The following is a 17512-nucleotide window of genomic DNA, read 5'->3' as shown; positions in this document are numbered from 1 at the left end:
ATAGAGGATGAAAGTAGAAGGAGGAATTTCAGGAGTTTGGTTAAAAGACCCGAATTTCAACATTGTCTAATGCTCCCATATTTGGGCCTGCGTTCTCAGAATAGAACAGAAAAGGATGTTAGAGCTGAGATCATCCGGTACAATTTTATGCTAATCGAAAATTCCTGCCTTCTGGCTCCGTGCTCTGCCGAGAAACAACAACGCCACGCCCAGCTCCTCCAATCCCTGCGCCAGCGATGTGTCATCGCCCCGCCCCGCATCCGGCCCCGACTCCGGCCTGTCAGGGGTTCAGTCCCAGCCGCACATGCGCATTGTGGGGCAGGGCGGGGCGGACGCATGCGCACTGTGTGTGGGCGGGGTAAGTGCGCACGCAGCCTCAGCCCCTTCCCCGCCCTTTCTCTTCCCGGTTTCCCAGTCAGCCTGCGGTCCGGTTCTGCGGCTGCTTCCGGTGGGACCGCCGAGCGGGGCGAGTCGGTCTCTGCGCCTCGCCATGTCCTACGGTCCCTTAGACATGTATCGGAACCCGGGGCCCTCGGGGCCCCCGCTTCGGGACTTCAGCAGCATCATCCAGACGTGCAGCGGCAATATTCAGCGGATCAGCCAAGCCAGTGAGCAGGGGGCCGGGCCGGGGGGGGGGGGGGGGAGCCGCCCCGGGAACAGGCCTGGGCGAGGCTGCTGGGACGCGGAGCCGGACCGGGGCTGCGGTCAAGGCCATACCTGAAACCATGTCGGGCTTGCTACTCTGGCGATGGCGAGCTGTCATTCCCCGGTCTTGTCAGGCCCGGACTCCCCAAGGGTCCAAGCCCCCGCTGGAAGGAAGCTGAGCCTCTTAAAGAGTTATGCCCTCCTCGTGTTGGGGCCAAAACAGCAGTCCTCACAGCCCCAGGGTGGGAGGGTGTGTGTGTGTGTGTGTGTGTCACCTGGAGATCCATGACTGAGTTGGCACAGTGATCAGCCGAGTATTTCCTGACATCCGCTTCCCTCCACCCCGCCCCACGGGTCCCCACCTCCTTTTCCTCTTTGACCAGTTTGCATCGCTGGTTGTTTACTGATTTGGACTTTTAGGTTTACATTTTGCTCAGCTCCGGTTCCTTGGAAATCAGCAGTTTTCAATGGAGGGAAGTGGAGAGTGCGTGCGTTTGGGTGACTTACAACAGTCCTTCCGCTAATGAATTTGGGAATCAGACACAGTGACTTGTATTTGAGGAGTAAGATGACTTCTGTTCTAACGAGGAGAATTCACCGACAACATTTCAGTTGACATTCTGCCTTTCGTAGCAAAAGATTTGCATATATAGTTGTATTTCAAGCCTCTGAGGCATTTGTTTACAAATCTGACGCACCGAGAAGCTCGGGGACTTGGCCACAGTCACATAAGTAAGGCACGGTAGAGCCAGTGGTGGATTTCAGAATGTCATTGTTTGTCTTAAAACGCCAGTCCCCACAAGTAGGATCTGAGGGAGACTATCTGAATGAGTCAAATACTGGCTATTTCTTGTGCCTGGAAATCAGCCCAGAGCTTTATAAACAGGAGGTCAGCAGCAGCAACTTTACTTGCAAAAATGGTGATCATCTTTGTTTGCTGTGTTTTTGTGAGCTTGGCTGTACTGTAGTAGGCAGAACTAGTTGATTCTGAATTACAATTATTTTCTGTGTTAAAGAACAGTCTCTCACTTTGCTTTTAAATGTAAATACACAGTGTACAATTTGAGAAGTGGGAAGTTTCTGATGGGAAGGGATTGAGACTGGGTGATTTGAAAATGGAAAGAAGAGTAAATGGCCTGTTTAATCCAGGCATTAAAAATTTTTTTAATATGACTACTGGCTAGGAAATACCGTACTTTGTGTTGCAATTTCTCTTTGTGAGGGAGCTGTAATACAGGTTAGATCGGAAAATTCTGGTTCAAGGTTGAAAGTTTTTTGTTGGGACGAAATCTTTTTCTTTTTTTTTTTTTTTAATATATTTTATTGATTTTGTACAGAGAAGAAGGAAGAGAGATAGAGAGTTAGAAACATCGATGAGAGAGAGTCATCGATCAGCTGCCTCTTGCACACCCCCTACTGAGGATATGCCCGCAACCAAGGTACATGCCCTTGACCGGAATTGAACCCAGGACCCTTCAGTCCCCAAGCCGACGCTCTATCCATTGAGCCAAACCGGTCTTGGCCGAAATCTTATTTTAATGTCTGTGAAATCATTCTACATTTGAGTATCAGGCTATGTGTTAAATACTATAGGAACTGGCATGGATTTTTTCAAAAGGGTTTCTATGGAGTACATAACTGAAAAATAAAGTTGAAAAGGATCACTATTATAGAAGAGGTATAAACATTATGTAGGTATTCAGGGGAGAGAGATCATTTTTCAGTTGGAAATGGTCTAGGAAGGTATTATGGCATTTGATCGAGGTCTGGTAAAGTGATGGGAAGGATTTGAACTTTTGACAGTAAAGAGGAAGAGCATTCCAGGGAATAATAAAATGAATAAGTGATGGTGGTGGGAAAGCATGAGTTGAATATAGAAAAGTAAAGTGATTTAATTTGGCTAGAGTGATGGACTTCAGAAAGTAGTGGAACATAGGGATGGAAAGGTAAGTTGGGGTTCAAACATGAAGAGCTTTAAGTGCTGAATTAGGGGGAGTTGGATTTAATTCTTTAGGAATGTGTCAATTGAATTGGAAGGGAGACACTAGGATCAGAGACACCAGTTAGGGGCTGTGACAATAAAAAGGAGGGGAAGGATAGGAGAGGTTTCTTTGGTGATAGAATTGAGAAGGTTTAACTGTTGATTGGGAATTGGGTTCAAGGGACATTGGAGTCAACCATTAATAACATTACTAACTAACATTTAGGTATATACTGTGTGCCAGGCAGTATGAAACATTCTTTACATGCATTCTATTATAATACTTAATATTATGGCAGCCCTGAAATACAGCAGGCCACTGTGAGGCCACGGTGTGGGTTGTTAAGGTACAGCCAGGATTGACTGCCCCGGACAGAGGGTTGTTGTTAGTATGTGTGGGGAAGAGAAGAAAAATACTTGATTCTGCCTGTTGTGGAATGAAGGGTCTGAGCAGGTATTGCTGAGGCAAATATAGGAAAAATAATATTAGCCTCTAAGACTTAACAATAGAGTCTAAGTTATCTATGAAGAAGTTAAAAACAGCATTTCTGTTCTTTAATATTGCTAATTTATTGACATTATTTTGTTAACTAAAAAATAAAAAACAGTTGAACTTTTAAAACTGATTATCATGGAACTCTGTAGGTTTTTCTTTCAAAGTTCTTTTCTTTTTTTAAATATATTTTATTTTTTAACATAATAAAATATATATTTTATTGATTTTTTACAGAGAGGAAAGGACAGAGAGAGTTAGAAACATCAGATGAGAGAGAAACATCGATCAGCTGCCTTTTGCACACCCCCTACTGGGCATATGCCCGCAACCAAGGTACATGCCCTTGACCGGAATCGAACCCGGGACCTTTCAGTCCGCAGGCCGATGCTCTATCTCCTGAGCAAAGTTATTTTCATATGTGCCCTTTGCTTTTTATTTTATTGCCATCCTCTCAAGTTTTCATGATCTCAGCATCTCTATTCCAATAGCATTCTCTCAGTGTCTCTGTTCCCATTCTAGCTCATCCTGATAAAGCTATCTGTGGTATGTCTAAACCAAAATCCTGTTTCTTATACCACTCACCTTCTCAAGAGCCTAAGTGGCTTTGATTTTTTGCTGCATCAGATCTTAACATTCCTCCTGGCTTTTACCCTCTCTGTCATCTTAACCCAAGTTAGCCATATTGTCTACTTCTCTATACCCTTTGCTGTCGGCAGGCTTTCCTTCTTAACATACCTAAACACTGGCTTTTGCTCATTCTGTTCTTTTTTTAATATCTTTTTCTACCTTACTAGCTATTCAAATTATACAAATTGGGTAGTTAGTTGTACTTAACTCCTGCCCCTTGTTAACTAAGCCTTCCTTTGCTTTTGACAGTGAAATCAAGAAGCATGAGCTTTAGGATCAGTAGGTCTGTGACTGAGTCTCTGCTCCTCTGTGTACTGTTAACCTCGAACAGGTTATTTCCCCTTTTGCCTGTTATCCCATTTTAACCATGAATAGTGGTAGTTAAAATGGAATGTTTGCAAGTGCTTAGTATAGTGTCTGGCACTTAGTAGCCATTCAGTAAATGGTAGTATTATTGGTTTAGTTCCCTGCCCGACTATAGTTTATTAGTTAGATGAGCAGGCTCAGAAGTCAGGCCACCTGTATTTGAATCCTAGATGTGCTTCTTACAAGCTATGTAATATATTACTTTACCTCTTTTTTTCTTAATTTTTTTCATCTATTAAATGGAGTTAATAATAATATCTACTTCATAAGGCTATGAGGATTAAATGTAATGTGTTTAAAACAGTACCTGCAATATAGTGTTTAGGAAATGTTAGCTATCTTTTATTTTTCTTTGAACTTGCAGGCAATTTGTTTTCATAGTTTCACACTTACTTATATTCTGAATTCTTTAGTTAATTAATGTTTTTTGACCTTGTCATTCCAACTAGAGAGATCACTATTAGTTTTATGGGAATAGAAAGACCATATAGTGTACATTTCTCTTCAGTTAGCTACAGTGCCTGGCACAGCAATGGATATATAGTTGACATTCAATATGTACCTAACTAATTTTATCATTGCCAAGTACATTTTTCTTATTCTTGAGTTTGATGATAATAATAGCCATCTTTAATTGAGTTCTTATATGCCAGACACTGTTCTAAATTTAGCTTCATATTATCTCATTTCATTCTCACAACAACCACATGTAAGTTCTCTTGTTATTCTCATTTTTTATTTTTATTTATTTATTTTTTTTAATATATTGATTTTGTACAGAGAGGAAGGGAGAGAGATAGAGAGTTAGAAACATCGATGAGAGAGAGTCATCGATCAGTTGCCTCTTGCACACCCCCTACTGGGGATATGCCCGCAACCAAGGTACATGCCCTTGACCGGAATCGAACCCGGGTCCCTTCAGTCCCCAAGCCGACGCTCTATCCATTGAGCTAAACCGGTCCCGGCTTGTTATTCTCATTTTTAAGGTGAGGAAACTGAGGCACAGAGGAGTGGGATTTTTTGCCAGAATCACGAAGCTAGAAAGTGGTGGAACCAGGAATAACACATAGGCAATCGTAATTTAGTCTTTGCTCTTAACCATTACATATTCTGTCACTGGTATGGTAAATGGAAGATTATACCTTTGTTATTTAGTACTCATTTTCAGTTTAGTCTGGAGCTTTACTATTGTAATACAGTGGTTTATTTAAAAATATTTATAGATTTGAGAGCAAGAGAGAGAACTATCGCTTTATTGTTCCACTTATTTATGCATTCATTGGTTGCTTCTTTTTTTATTTTTATTTTTATTTATTTATTTATTTATTTTTAAATCAATCTTTATTGTTCATATTGTTACAAAGGTTCCTCATTTCTTCCCCCCTCCACCAGGTTCCCACTCCACCCTCCACCCCCTCCCCATCCCCCATTGTCCTCATTTATAGGTGCAGTTTATGTTCAGTCTCTTCCTCCCTCCCTTTCCCCGATAGTAAATCCCTTTTCAGATAGTAAATCAGTTACTTAGCATTTTCTCATATCAATAATACCACCACATGCCCAATGATACATTTCACACAAAAGACATTTCCAAATAGGTCAACCAGCCTCATCCAGGCCCACCCAAGGCACTCACAGATCAACACCCCAGCCCTATACTAACTCAACACATCCAGATCTAAGCCTTCATCACTTGATTCAGCAGACCCTCAAGTTCCCACAAAAGTTTCCAGCCATGTCTGAGAGGCAGCCGTGGGGCAGGGGCAGGCGAGAAGCGAGCTGTTCCGGGCCTGGCTGCTCCAGGCCTGGCCTCTGTTGCTCTGGTTCGTTCCATAACCAGCTGCTCCGGGTCTGGTCACCGCCACTCCTGACCTAGTTGCTCTGGACCTGGCTGCTGCTGCTCCGGGCCTGGTCGCACCCGACCCGGCTGCTCTGGGCCCGGCTGCTCGGGCCTGGCCGCTCCCAGCCTGGCAGCTGCTGCTCCGGGCCTGGCTTCACCAGACCCGGCTGCTCCGGGCCTGGCCGCTCCCAGTCTGGCAGCCGCTGCTCCGGGCCTGGCCACACAAGACCCGGGTGCTCCAGGCCTGGCTGCTCCCAGCCTGGCAACTGCTGCTCCGGGCCTGGCTGCACCAGAACCGGCTGCTCCGGGCCTGGCCGCTCCCAGCCTGGCAGCCGCTGCTCCGGGCCTGGCCGCACCAGACCTGGCTGCTCTAGGCCTGGCCGCTCCCAGCCTGGCAGCCGCTGCTCCGGGCCTGGCAGCACCCGACCCGGCTGCTTCGGGCCTGGCCGCTCCCAGCCTGGCAGCCGCTGCTCCGGGCCTGGCCGCACCCGACCCAGCTGCTCTGGGCCTGGCCGCTCTCAGCCTGGCAGCCGCTGCTCCGGGCCTGGCCGCACCCGACCCAGCTGCTCCGGGCCTGGCCGCTCCCAGCCTGGCAGCCGCTGCTCCGGGCCTGGCCGCTCCCAGCCTGGCAACTGCTACTTTGGGCCTGGCCGCACCAGACCTGGCTGCTCCGGGCCTGGCCGCTCCCAGCCTGGGTTGCTTCTTTTTTTAAAATATATTTTATTGATTTTTTACAGAGAGGAAGGGAGAGAGATAGAGAGCTAGAAACGTCGATGAGAGAGAAACATCGACCAGCTGCCTCTTGCACACCCCCTACTGGGGATGTGCCCGCAACCAATGTACATGCCCCTGACAGGAATCGAACCTGGGACCCTTCAGTCCACAGACCGACGCTCCCAGGTTTGATGCTCAACCACTGAGCCAAACTGGTTGCTTCTTGTATGTGCCCTGACCAGGGATGGAACCTGCAACCTTGGTGTGTCAGGCTGATGCTCTAACCAATTGAGCTACTCAGCCAGGGCCTACAGTTAATTTTTAAAAGTCAGGTCATTTTCACTCAAGTTATATAAAAACAATGTAAACCTAATTTTCAGAATAAGACACAAAATGACATCATTTTTATAAGCACCCCATAGGCTAGCATTTTTTTATTTGTTGTAAGTAATGTTTTTTTTGTTGAATTTTTGTTTGTTTGTTTGTTTGTTTGAAGTATAAATTAGAGCATTAGATAGAGTCTGCCAAATGAAGAGGCCCCCCCCCCTCCCCCGTGATGATGCTTTCAATATGACTAAACTTTGATTTGGATGGAGATTCAGATTCTGCTTAAAGCTGATATCAGCTAAAAGCACATAAAGAGTGTTCAATTTAGAGTAGTTCCAAGTGTGGATGTTAGCTGTAATGTCAAATAAATTGATTTGCTCTATAGTCTTTTAAAAGTTTTAGCTAGGACATCCTTTAAAAAAGAAAAAGAAAAAAAGTCAGTGATAGGAGAAATTGAAACAGAGTTTTAAAAAAATATTTTTTATTTATTTATTTCAATAAAAGAAAGGGAGAGAGAGAGATAGAAACATCAGTGATGAGAGAGAACCATTGATCGGTTGCCTCCTGCACCTCCCACACTGGATCTAGAGCCCACAAGTCAGGAATCGAACTGTGATGTCCTGGTTCATAGGTCTATACTCAACCACTGAGCCACACCAGCTGGGTAAAACCTAGTTTTATAAATAACAAAATTGCTTACATGGAACTAGAATAAGAGTTTTCTTATTAACCAGGTTGAGCAGAAAACCCTTTCAGATTCAATTCATTTTGATAAACGTCTTTTCAAAAAATATCACTTTACTTTTTGACATTTTAAATACACTCAAGTGAAAAGAAGTATATATGTAAACATTCTATTTGTTTTTGTGCTTTAGGTTTATTAAAAGACACAGTTTTTAGATGTAAAATAAATGGGTCCTTGAGACACTAATTTTGAATAAATCCCTGATGGTGGTGGTTATGGAGGGCAGTATGCAAAATATTCTGCTTCTTTAGGTTCCAGTAAACTACGATCCTTATAATTTGAAGTTTGGGTTTTCTGATGCTTGAATTTTGATAAAAACTTTTTTTAAAAAAAATTTAAATTCTTTATTGTTTAAAGTATTACATAAATCTCCTTTTTTCTCCATTGACCTCTCCCTGGCTGCCCCATCCCCCAGCATATGTCTGTCCATTGGTTATGCTCATCTGCATGCATGCAAGTCCTTTGGTTGATCTCTTACCTCCCCATCCCTCGCCTTCTCTCATAGGTTGGACAGTCTGTTCAATGCTTCTATTATATAACTCTGGTTCTTTTCTTGTTCATCACTTTATATTGTTCATTATATTCCACAAATGAGTAAGATCATGTGATATTTATCTTGATAAAAACTTTTTAATATATATATATGTATGGATTTCATAGAGGAACAGTGGGAGAGAGAGAAAAAACATCAGTGATGAGAGAGAATCATTGATTGGCTGCCTCTTGCCTGCCCCACACCCAGGATCGAGCCCATAACCCAGGCATGTGTCCTGACAGGGAATTGAACCATGACCACTTGGTTCATAGGTTGATGCTCAAACATTGAGCCATACCAGCCAGGCTAGGAAGATCTCTTAATATTTAGGAATTTAGAAGGAACTGATGGAGGCTTGGATTAATTCTGGTGCTTAGCTAGCAAATGATCCTGTAATGTCTCCCTCTCCCACACTTCCCTGACTCTGCTGCCTTCCCCAAACTCACAAACAAATTCAGGTAAGCTCAACAAAAGGAGTAAAAAACAATGGGGGAAAAATTCTAGGATAAGTTTTGATAGATGATTAATAACTTGCTGTTTTGACACATCTCTATAGTTTCTAAGGAGAGTGCTCTACTTTATAAGACAGTCAATAAATGTGATGTTTCCTTGAACTTTTGTAAGATCTATCTATGTGTCATCTAGAGGGGTGTGTGTGTGTGTGTGTGTGTGTGTGTGTGTGTGTAGTTATGCAAATACAAAAATGAGTAGGATGTGTCCCTGCTCTCCAGCAGCATGTAATCAGTCCCGTCCCATTTGTACACTGATGGAGCCTCTCTAAGCCAAATCTGGTTTGCAAAATAATTCCTTGGTTACATAGCATTATTCTGGGACTAGAGCTTTTTATTTTATTTTCAATTTCAAAGAGCTGCTTTGTTATTACTGAATTTTAGCATTGAGCAGTAGTGGGAATACTTAGAGATCATTTAATCCTCACAGAGTTGTAAAGATTTAATGAGAAAACAAATCCACCCACATAGATAAAAAGTACAATGGCAAATAGTAAGTCCTCAATATATGGTAGTTCAACCTGAATATCATACACAGTGGGTGAAGAGAGACCCAGCACATGAAATGACTTGAGTGGTGGCACAAACCTAGTTAATGGTCAGGTCTGGTTTAGTGTTCAGGTCTCACTCTTGCTAGCTCATGTTCATTCATACCTTCTGCCTTAAAGGAAGTGTCATGATATAAAAGGAAGGCTTACTCAGTTAATCAGTAATTACTTATATACCCACTGAGTGCCTGTCACTCTGGTGAGTACACAGGACTATTCTCATAGGTGGGAGGAAGTTGGGAAAGGAGCAAGTTAGAGAGCAAGGACATCAGCCTATCTAGAGTGGAGAGCTATTAAGCTAGGGAGGTACCAGATAGGCAGGGTGGGGCTAAGTGGAACTCTGGGTTATGGAGGCCTGCCCTGTGTCTACATTCTATTTCCTTTAAGCGACAGCCTTTTGTTAACATAGCGTGGTACAAAGAATACAGCCACAGAAATTAGTTTTGGGTTTGAATTCTGGTTATTCTGACACTCTGCTCAAAACCCAGAGGCTTCTGCCAAAACCGGTTTGGCTCAGTGGATAGAGCGTCGGCCTGCGGACTGAAAGGTCCCGAGTTCGATTCTGGTCAAGGGCATGTACCTTGGTTGCGGGCACATCCCCAGTAAGGGGTGTGCAGGAGGCAGCTGATCAATGTTTCTCTCTCATCGATGTTTCTAACTCTCTATCCCTCTCTCTTCTTCTCTGTAAAAAAAATCAATAAAATATGTTAAACAAAACAAAACAAAAACAAAAACCTAGAGGCTTTTCATTTCGTTAAATCCAAAGTCCTTGCACTAGGTTATAAGGCCCTATACAATCTAGCTCCCCTCTACCTCTTTGGCCACGTTTGTTCTTTTTTCTTATCACACTGGCTTTCTCTCTGTTCCTCCATCACACCAAGTGCTCTTGCCTTGGGGACTTTGTACTTGATAGTCTTTCTGCTAGAAAGCTTCTCCCCCAGAATCTTAGATGGCTGGACCTTTTACTTCCTCAAAGATCTTTGCTCAGTGTTACTCGGTCAGAATCTTCTCTGACCACCCTGTATAAACTGGTACCCACTCCCCACCCCGCTATTCTAGCTCTGACCTGAATTTACTTTTCTTTATAGTACTTACAACAACCTGGCATACACTATTATTTATTCTTTCCCTTAAAATGTAAGTTTATTGAGAGTAAATGTTGTGACTGAACTCTGCACTGTACCTCCCCCACCCTTCACTTGTTTATACTGTCTGAGTCAACCACAGCAGAGAAACCCTGGTTTTAGTCTTTCTACCAAGGGACTGGGACCTGCCCAGTTCAGTCAGAACTATGCAAATAATATCCTCATTTGCATCTATACCAACCATTCATCACTGCATGATTTAGGCCAATCAGAACTGTACAATTTGGAAACCTCATTTATGTGAAACGGGCCAAAATGAGAGGTCCCAGGGTCTGTCCGAAAGTTCCAATCTTTTAATCATTTGGTCACTGTGGTGACCAGTCCACCAAATCTAAGGTTATTTAGAGGTCCCCCCCAAGTCACCTCATAAGCATAAACTTGATGTGCTCACAAGGGGCTCTTCATTAATAACAAAGGAAATCCTATCACTTAGGAAATCCCAAGGGTTTTAGGAGCTTTGTGCCAAGAACCAGAAACAAAGATCAAATACACTTTTTATTATGCTATATTGAGAATATAGCCCAATAACACATAGTAAATGTTCAGTAAATTTGAATGTCTGCTCTCTTTCATAAATTATATATATGGCTAGCCAGCCGATACCTTTAGTGATATCCTGATTCCCATTTGACTTAGATAAGAAAGAAATTCATGTGAAAAATGGTTTATAGCTTATATAATGCTGTGGTTTTATTTATTAGTTTATTTATTTATGTATTTAATTGATTGATTCAAAGAGATGAAGAGAGAGAGAGTTAGAAACATCCATGAGAGAGAAACATTGATCAGCTGCTCCTGCCCCTTCTGGGAATCAAGCCAGCAACAGGGCATGTGCCCTGACTGGGAATGGAATGGGCAGTCTCCTGGTGAACACTCAACCAACTGAGCCACACCAGCTGGTCATATAATGCTATCTTAGCAGAATGCAGTGATTATAGGGATTACATCTTCCTATAATCAAGTGAATCCTATATTTCCATTATAAAGTTATTTCATTTTTGCTAGAAAAACATAGTCTCAAAATAAGATAAAATCATAACTAAAAGTGCTATAAAACTGCCCTAGCTAGTTTTTCTCAGTGGTTAGAGCATCGGCCCATTGACTTAAAGGTCATGGGTTGGATTCCCAGCCTGAGACAGGGCACATGTGGGAAGCAACCGATGGATGTGTCTCTTTCACGTCGATATTTCTCTCTCTCTCCCTCTTCTGCATCCCTTCCACTCTCTCTAAAAATCAATGGAAAAATATCCTCAAGTGAGGATTTTTAAAAAGTGGAAAAAGTGCTATGAACCTAAATGTTCTTGACTTTAGAAATTTTGGATTCAAACATCCATGATATAGTGATTGTTTTGGCTAGGGAGAAGTAACTTGTGCATATTGCTAAGGACTGGATTGTTCAGTTGCCACTTAGGAGTAGAGTCACCCAACAATCAATTAGAAGACTTGCTTTTTTTTTTTTTTTTTAATATATTTTATTGATTTTGTACAGAGAGGAAGGGAGAGAGATAGTTAGAAACATCGATGAGAGAGAGTCATCAGTCAGCTGCCTCTTGCACACCCCCTACTGGGGATATGCCCGCAACCAAGGTACATGCCCTTGACCAGAATCAAACCCGGGACCTTTCAGTCCCCAAGCCAACGCTCTATCCATTGAGCCAAACCGGTCTTGGCAGAAGACTTTCTTTAATCATTGTTTCTTATCAGACTTAGAGACTGTCCACTAAAGAAAGCCCAGCTTAAGAAAAAGTCTTGTAGAAGAGTTTATTTGAGCCAAACCGATGAATTGCCAGAAAGCAAAATCTCAATGAATTGGGAAAATGCTCCAGATAATGGCAGTCTTACGGCTCATTATTACTTTTAAGAGTGCCCCTAGAGGCTCTAGCTGTTTAATTTTCATGTTTTGGGTAAACCATGTTTCTATATATTTAAACTGAATATTTTGGCAGAAGTCACTAATTAATAACAGGTGCCTCAGGGGCTTACAGTTTATTTTATACATTAGAATCAAAGGAGGAGACTTGGGGGGCGGGGTGGTTACGTGAAGTCCATTGTTGGTAGATTAGAGATGTGGGAGAAAGCAAAGCAGGGGAATCTCTGAAATTGGATAAAAAGTAAAACAGAGAGACACATGCTTATTTTACTTCGGTAGATACAGGATAGTTATATCAATTACAACACAAAGATGGAATATATCAGCACAGTAAGATAACAAGGAGAGGCTCAGTGGCCTCCTGTTCTGGTGCTCTGGTGTGATGGCTGTGTCCTGAGGGGTCTGGAAAAGGTCACTTTGACATTCCAAAGGTACGTTATTGTAGATGCAAAAAGACAATACATAGGAGACTTCCTATCAAGATGACAGTGTAGGTCAGTGGTCGACAAACTGCGGCTTTTGAGCTCCATGTGGCTCTTGGGCCCCTTGAGTGTGGCTCTTCCACAAAATACTATTTTGAAGAAGTGGCGTTAGAAGAAGTTTGAGTTTAAAAAATTTGGCTCTCAAAAGAAATTTCAGTCGTTGTGCTGTTGATATTTGGCTCTGTTGACTAATGAGTTTGCCGACTACTGTATACCAACCATCACTTAGACTTGATTAAACAGTTCAATGGACTTACTCTGACTTACTCCCTCTGTGTTCCAGTTCCGGAGGCCGGCAGCTTGAAAGGCAGCAGGGACATGAGGGGAAGAACTGAATTGTTTGTTATCAGGGTAAAAGCTGGGGTGGGTGGCTTTCTGTCACACAAAAGTGCTGGCAGAGGCCATTGTTCCTTTCCTGAGACCCCCATTCCCCTCCTCCTAGAGATGACACTGAGGTTTCAATCTCTCTTTCCCTCTCCCTTTCCCTCTGAACTCAGATAAAAAATATATTAAAAAAATAAATAAAGGTTATTACATTATTATCGAGTGCCATGGGAAATTTAGAAGTTCTTTGAGGGTGATGAACAAAACCACCACCCTCCACTTAGAGATTTAGTTACTCTATAGACAAAAGTGAACCCCGAAATTAGTTTAATATATATCTCAATTATTTTCTCTCATTGATGTTTCAGAGAGGAAGGGAGAGGGAGAAAGGGAGAGAAACATCAATGAGAGAAAATAATTGATCTGCTGCCTCGTGCACACCCCTTACTGAGGATCAGTCCGCAGCCCTGCATGTGCCCTGACCAGTGTACCCTGATCAGGAATTGAACCGTGACTTCCAGGTTCATAGGTCAATGCTCAGCCACCAAGCCATGCTAGCTGGGCAGGAATTTAGTTTCAAAGGGAATGTATAATATATGTATATGCCAACGTTTTGATCATAGCAATGTCTCTGTTAGTTGCACATATTTGTTCAGGATGTAGAAAGAAACTGGTGATCTTAGATGTAGGGTGCTCATGATGAATCTATTTTTTTTTTTTTTAACAAGTCTTTCTCCTCCCTCTCTGCAGCTGTTCAGCTAAAGAATTTGATGAGCCAACTAGAAACTAAGCAGGACTCCGCCAAGCTACAGGAAAATCTGTGAGTAGCTTCCTAACAAGGCTGGGTTTTGTGAGGGTCCTTCAAGCACACACTTAAAGTCAATGCTGATGGCAGCTTGGGTGTCGGGCCTATGAAGTCAGAATGAGAGGCAGTGGGACATGAGGTAATAGCTGGATCTAAAAGAGGAGCAACAAAATATATTAATGGATTGTGATCTTCCCTGCTTCTTCAAGTCCTTGATCTCTGGCTCTTTCTTCTCCTGGGCAGTTGAGCAGAAGAGCTTAGGGAAGTAAAGAAGAGAACCCTACTTCTCTTAAACTGTACTTTATCTAAATGAGCCATCTGCAGAGCTCATCTCATCTAGTTGGATTTCCCAACTATGTACATGATTAGAAAAATGTATTCGGAATGATCCCAGGGGAGTCTGAGAGAATAGTAGACTGGTAGTAGGCACATATGATTCTTTTAAAAACATATTTTTTTATTGATTTCAGAGAAGAAGGGAGAGGGAGAGAGAGATAGAAACATCAATGATGAGAGAGAATCATTGATCGGCTGTCCCCTATTGGGGATTGAGCCCACAACTTGAGCACGTGCCCTTGACTGGGATCAAACCAGGGACCCTTCAGTCCGTAGGCTGATGCTCTGTTCACTGAGCCAAACCAGCGAGGGCTGATTCTTTTGATCCCATCCTTCTTGAGTACGTTTCTGCTTTTTGAAGTTCTATTCTTCATCTCTAAAAGATACTGAGTTATGTTCTTTATTTCATGTTCTAGACTTTGTGAAATGAGAGAATAACTTACTACATTGAGCATTTTCCCGGGAGATGTGAATTGTCTCTGGATATGTTAGTCCTGTGTGGGATGTTCAGGCTCCTGATGGACTCCCTCTTGTTTTTGACTCTCTTATATTTTTATCTTGGAGATCCCTTTGCAGTGAAAAAACATTAATAATTAGTAGTGTGGTTTCTCTGTCCTCCCTTAAAACCTTTGTAGAAATGGCCAGATAGAGGAAATCTTGACTGAGAGGAGCTCTTTTTATATTTCCACTTTTCTTTTTTCTTAAAATGTTTTTATTGATTTCAGAGAGGAAAGGAGAGGGAGAGAGAGATAGAAACATCACTGCTGAGAGAGAATCATTGATTGGCTGCCTCATGCACATCCCCTACTGGGGATCTAGCCTGCGACCCAGGCATGTGCCATGACCTCCTAGTTCATAAGTCAACACTCAACCACTGAGCCACACTGGCCCAGCTATTTCCATTACTTTTATTTTTTTATTATTTTTCTTGTGTGAACATATTTAATTTTTTTTCCTTATTTTTTTTTTTTTTAATTTCCACTAGTTTTAACTTCCACCTAATATATTATACTAGAGGCCCAGTGCACAGATTCATGCCATGGTGGGGTCTTTCAGCCTGGCCTGCACCCTCTCGCAAGCCAGGACCCCGGGGGAATATAGTAATATGCAAAGTGGCAGGCGCTGGGCCTGGGTTTGATTCCAGTAGCTCTGGGATTTTGTTGTGAACCCAGGCATGTAGGAACCTATTTCTTCACGTACCCTTTCATTCCCTGCGTTGTGAGACACTCTGAGAATAAGCTGATACTAACTACAGCAGCTCACGAGAAGTGAGGATATTCTGAAACTATCTTTTCTCTCTTAGGCAGCAGTTGCAACACTCTACAAATCAGCTTGCCAAGGAAACAAATGAATTACTGAAGGAATTAGGGTCCTTGCCACTCCCCTTATCTACTTCAGAACAGGTAGGTATTTTCTGTTTTGTGTTTTAATAAAAAAAAGGACTTTGTTTTAATAGAAATACAGTGTGTGAAACAAAAATAACTTGGCCTTTTGTGCTAGATAGACCTTATCAGTAAAATGGGAGTATGTAGCCATTGTGACAAGAAAAAGAATGTGTGCACCAGATCTTGCAAATTGCCTGGCATTCAGTCGGTACTCAATATGTGGTGGCTGCTATTATGATTAACAAGAACATATTAATATACTAATCCTAATAAAATAGGTTTAACCGAAGAGGAAGCTCAGCACAGTAGTTTTACGTTTTCAGGCTTCATCCGAGTTTGTTTTGTATCTAGTATCTGTATATTCCAATCACATGTCTTTACATTTTTCCTTCGCTCTCACATCCCATTGCAAGACTTTCATAGGTCTCAGGGTGAGGAAATGCTCAGGAAAAAAAGACTTCTCTTTTCAAGTATTTTATTCAGTGCCATTTAAATCCTTAGAAACACACACTTTCTATAGGGATTCATTGTTTCGTTGCTCTTCCCTGCCTCTGTTCACATTTACATGAAGTCAGATGTGCTCCCTCCCTGTGGCTCTCACTCTTACCTGTCATTCATGATCTACCTCAGATTCTCTCTCTTCCAGGGGAAAAAACCTTCACTTACCTAAGCCTGTTGTGAGTCCATTTTGTTTAACTTTAAAAAAAAATGATCTTTACCCATTTTTTTACATTTTAGGCACTTTTAAATTATATATGATTTCAGAGAGGAAGGGAGAAGGAGAGCATAGAAATAGAAACATCAATGATGAGAGAGAATCATTGATCTGCTGCCTACTGTATGCCTTCCACTGTGAATCAAACCCACAGCCTGGCATGTACCCTTGACTGGAATCAAACCCAGGACGCTTCAGTCCACAGGCCAATGCTCTTTCCACTGAGCCAACCAGCTAGGGCTGCTTTTAACTTTTATACCATTCAAGGGGGCACTTACATTACTTATTTAAAAAAAATTTAGATAGAGGTGGGGGAGAGATATATCAATTTGTTGTTCTACTTATTTATACATTCATTGGTTGTTTCTTGTATGTGCCCTGATCAGGGATTGAACCCACTACCTTGGTATATCGGATGATGTTCTAATCAACAGAGCCTACCCAGCTGGGGCCTATTAACGAACTTTTTAAAAGATGATTTCTTATCTGTAATGGCCCTAAAGATAAAGTCTACAACTTCCCTATCCAGGGGTTGTCAGTGAGTTGTGGCTATTGGAACATAAAATAATAGTGTGTTGTTACTATCATTTTGACATAGAGTAGAAATAGAGGGTGTTGTTGTTACATGAAACTTGTTTCATATATGTGTGTGTTTGTGTGTGTGTGTGTGTGTGTGTGTGTGTGTGTGTGTGTGTATATATATATATATATATATATATATATATATATATACTGGATCAAGATGTCGCAGTGTTACTGTGTGTCTCCATCAAAAAAGGTTTGAAGATCACTAGTTTAATCTATACCTGGCAAGCTGTTTAATGAAGTGTATGTTCAGTCTTTGGAGTTTTGGTGCCCCTTGCACAAAAGAGAAGATGCTTTCTCACCCTGCTACAAAGAAAAGATAGAAGATAATCTTCATGTACTCATTCTTTGATTATCTGTATGTGTGCTGTTTTAGTGGTTACTCATGCTGATATTTCAGTATGGACAAAGTTCCATCCAATATCTCTAAATTGTTTCAAAATTGCCCCTCTTTTCCTCCCAACTGTGCACTTAGAGAATACACTCTTGTAGATAATCTTAGTGATAAAAAAGGAGTCTAAGGGTCTGATGCAAA

The 17512-nt window shown here is 42.1% G+C and overlaps 1 protein-coding gene across 1 annotated transcript in view; it reads left to right on the top strand.

Moving 5' to 3' along the window:
• Window positions 1–384: 384 nt before the first annotated feature.
• Window positions 385–17512, top strand: part of STX12 (syntaxin 12) — a 29432-nt gene continuing 12304 nt past the window's right edge. Inside the window, exons 1-3 of the mRNA XM_036448382.2 lie at window positions 385–608; window positions 13902–13971; window positions 15596–15695. Of these exons, the coding sequence (XP_036304275.1) occupies window positions 491–608; window positions 13902–13971; window positions 15596–15695 (288 nt within the window). The 5' untranslated portion in view covers window positions 385–490. The remainder of the gene's footprint in view (window positions 609–13901; window positions 13972–15595; window positions 15696–17512) is intronic.

The sequence above is a fragment of the Pipistrellus kuhlii genome, unplaced genomic scaffold, assembly GCF_014108245.1.
Source record: "Pipistrellus kuhlii isolate mPipKuh1 unplaced genomic scaffold, mPipKuh1.p scaffold_m20_p_2, whole genome shotgun sequence".
In the NCBI taxonomy this organism is placed as follows: Eukaryota; Metazoa; Chordata; class Mammalia; order Chiroptera; family Vespertilionidae; genus Pipistrellus; species Pipistrellus kuhlii.
This window is presented reverse-complemented; position numbering and strand designations above follow the sequence as displayed.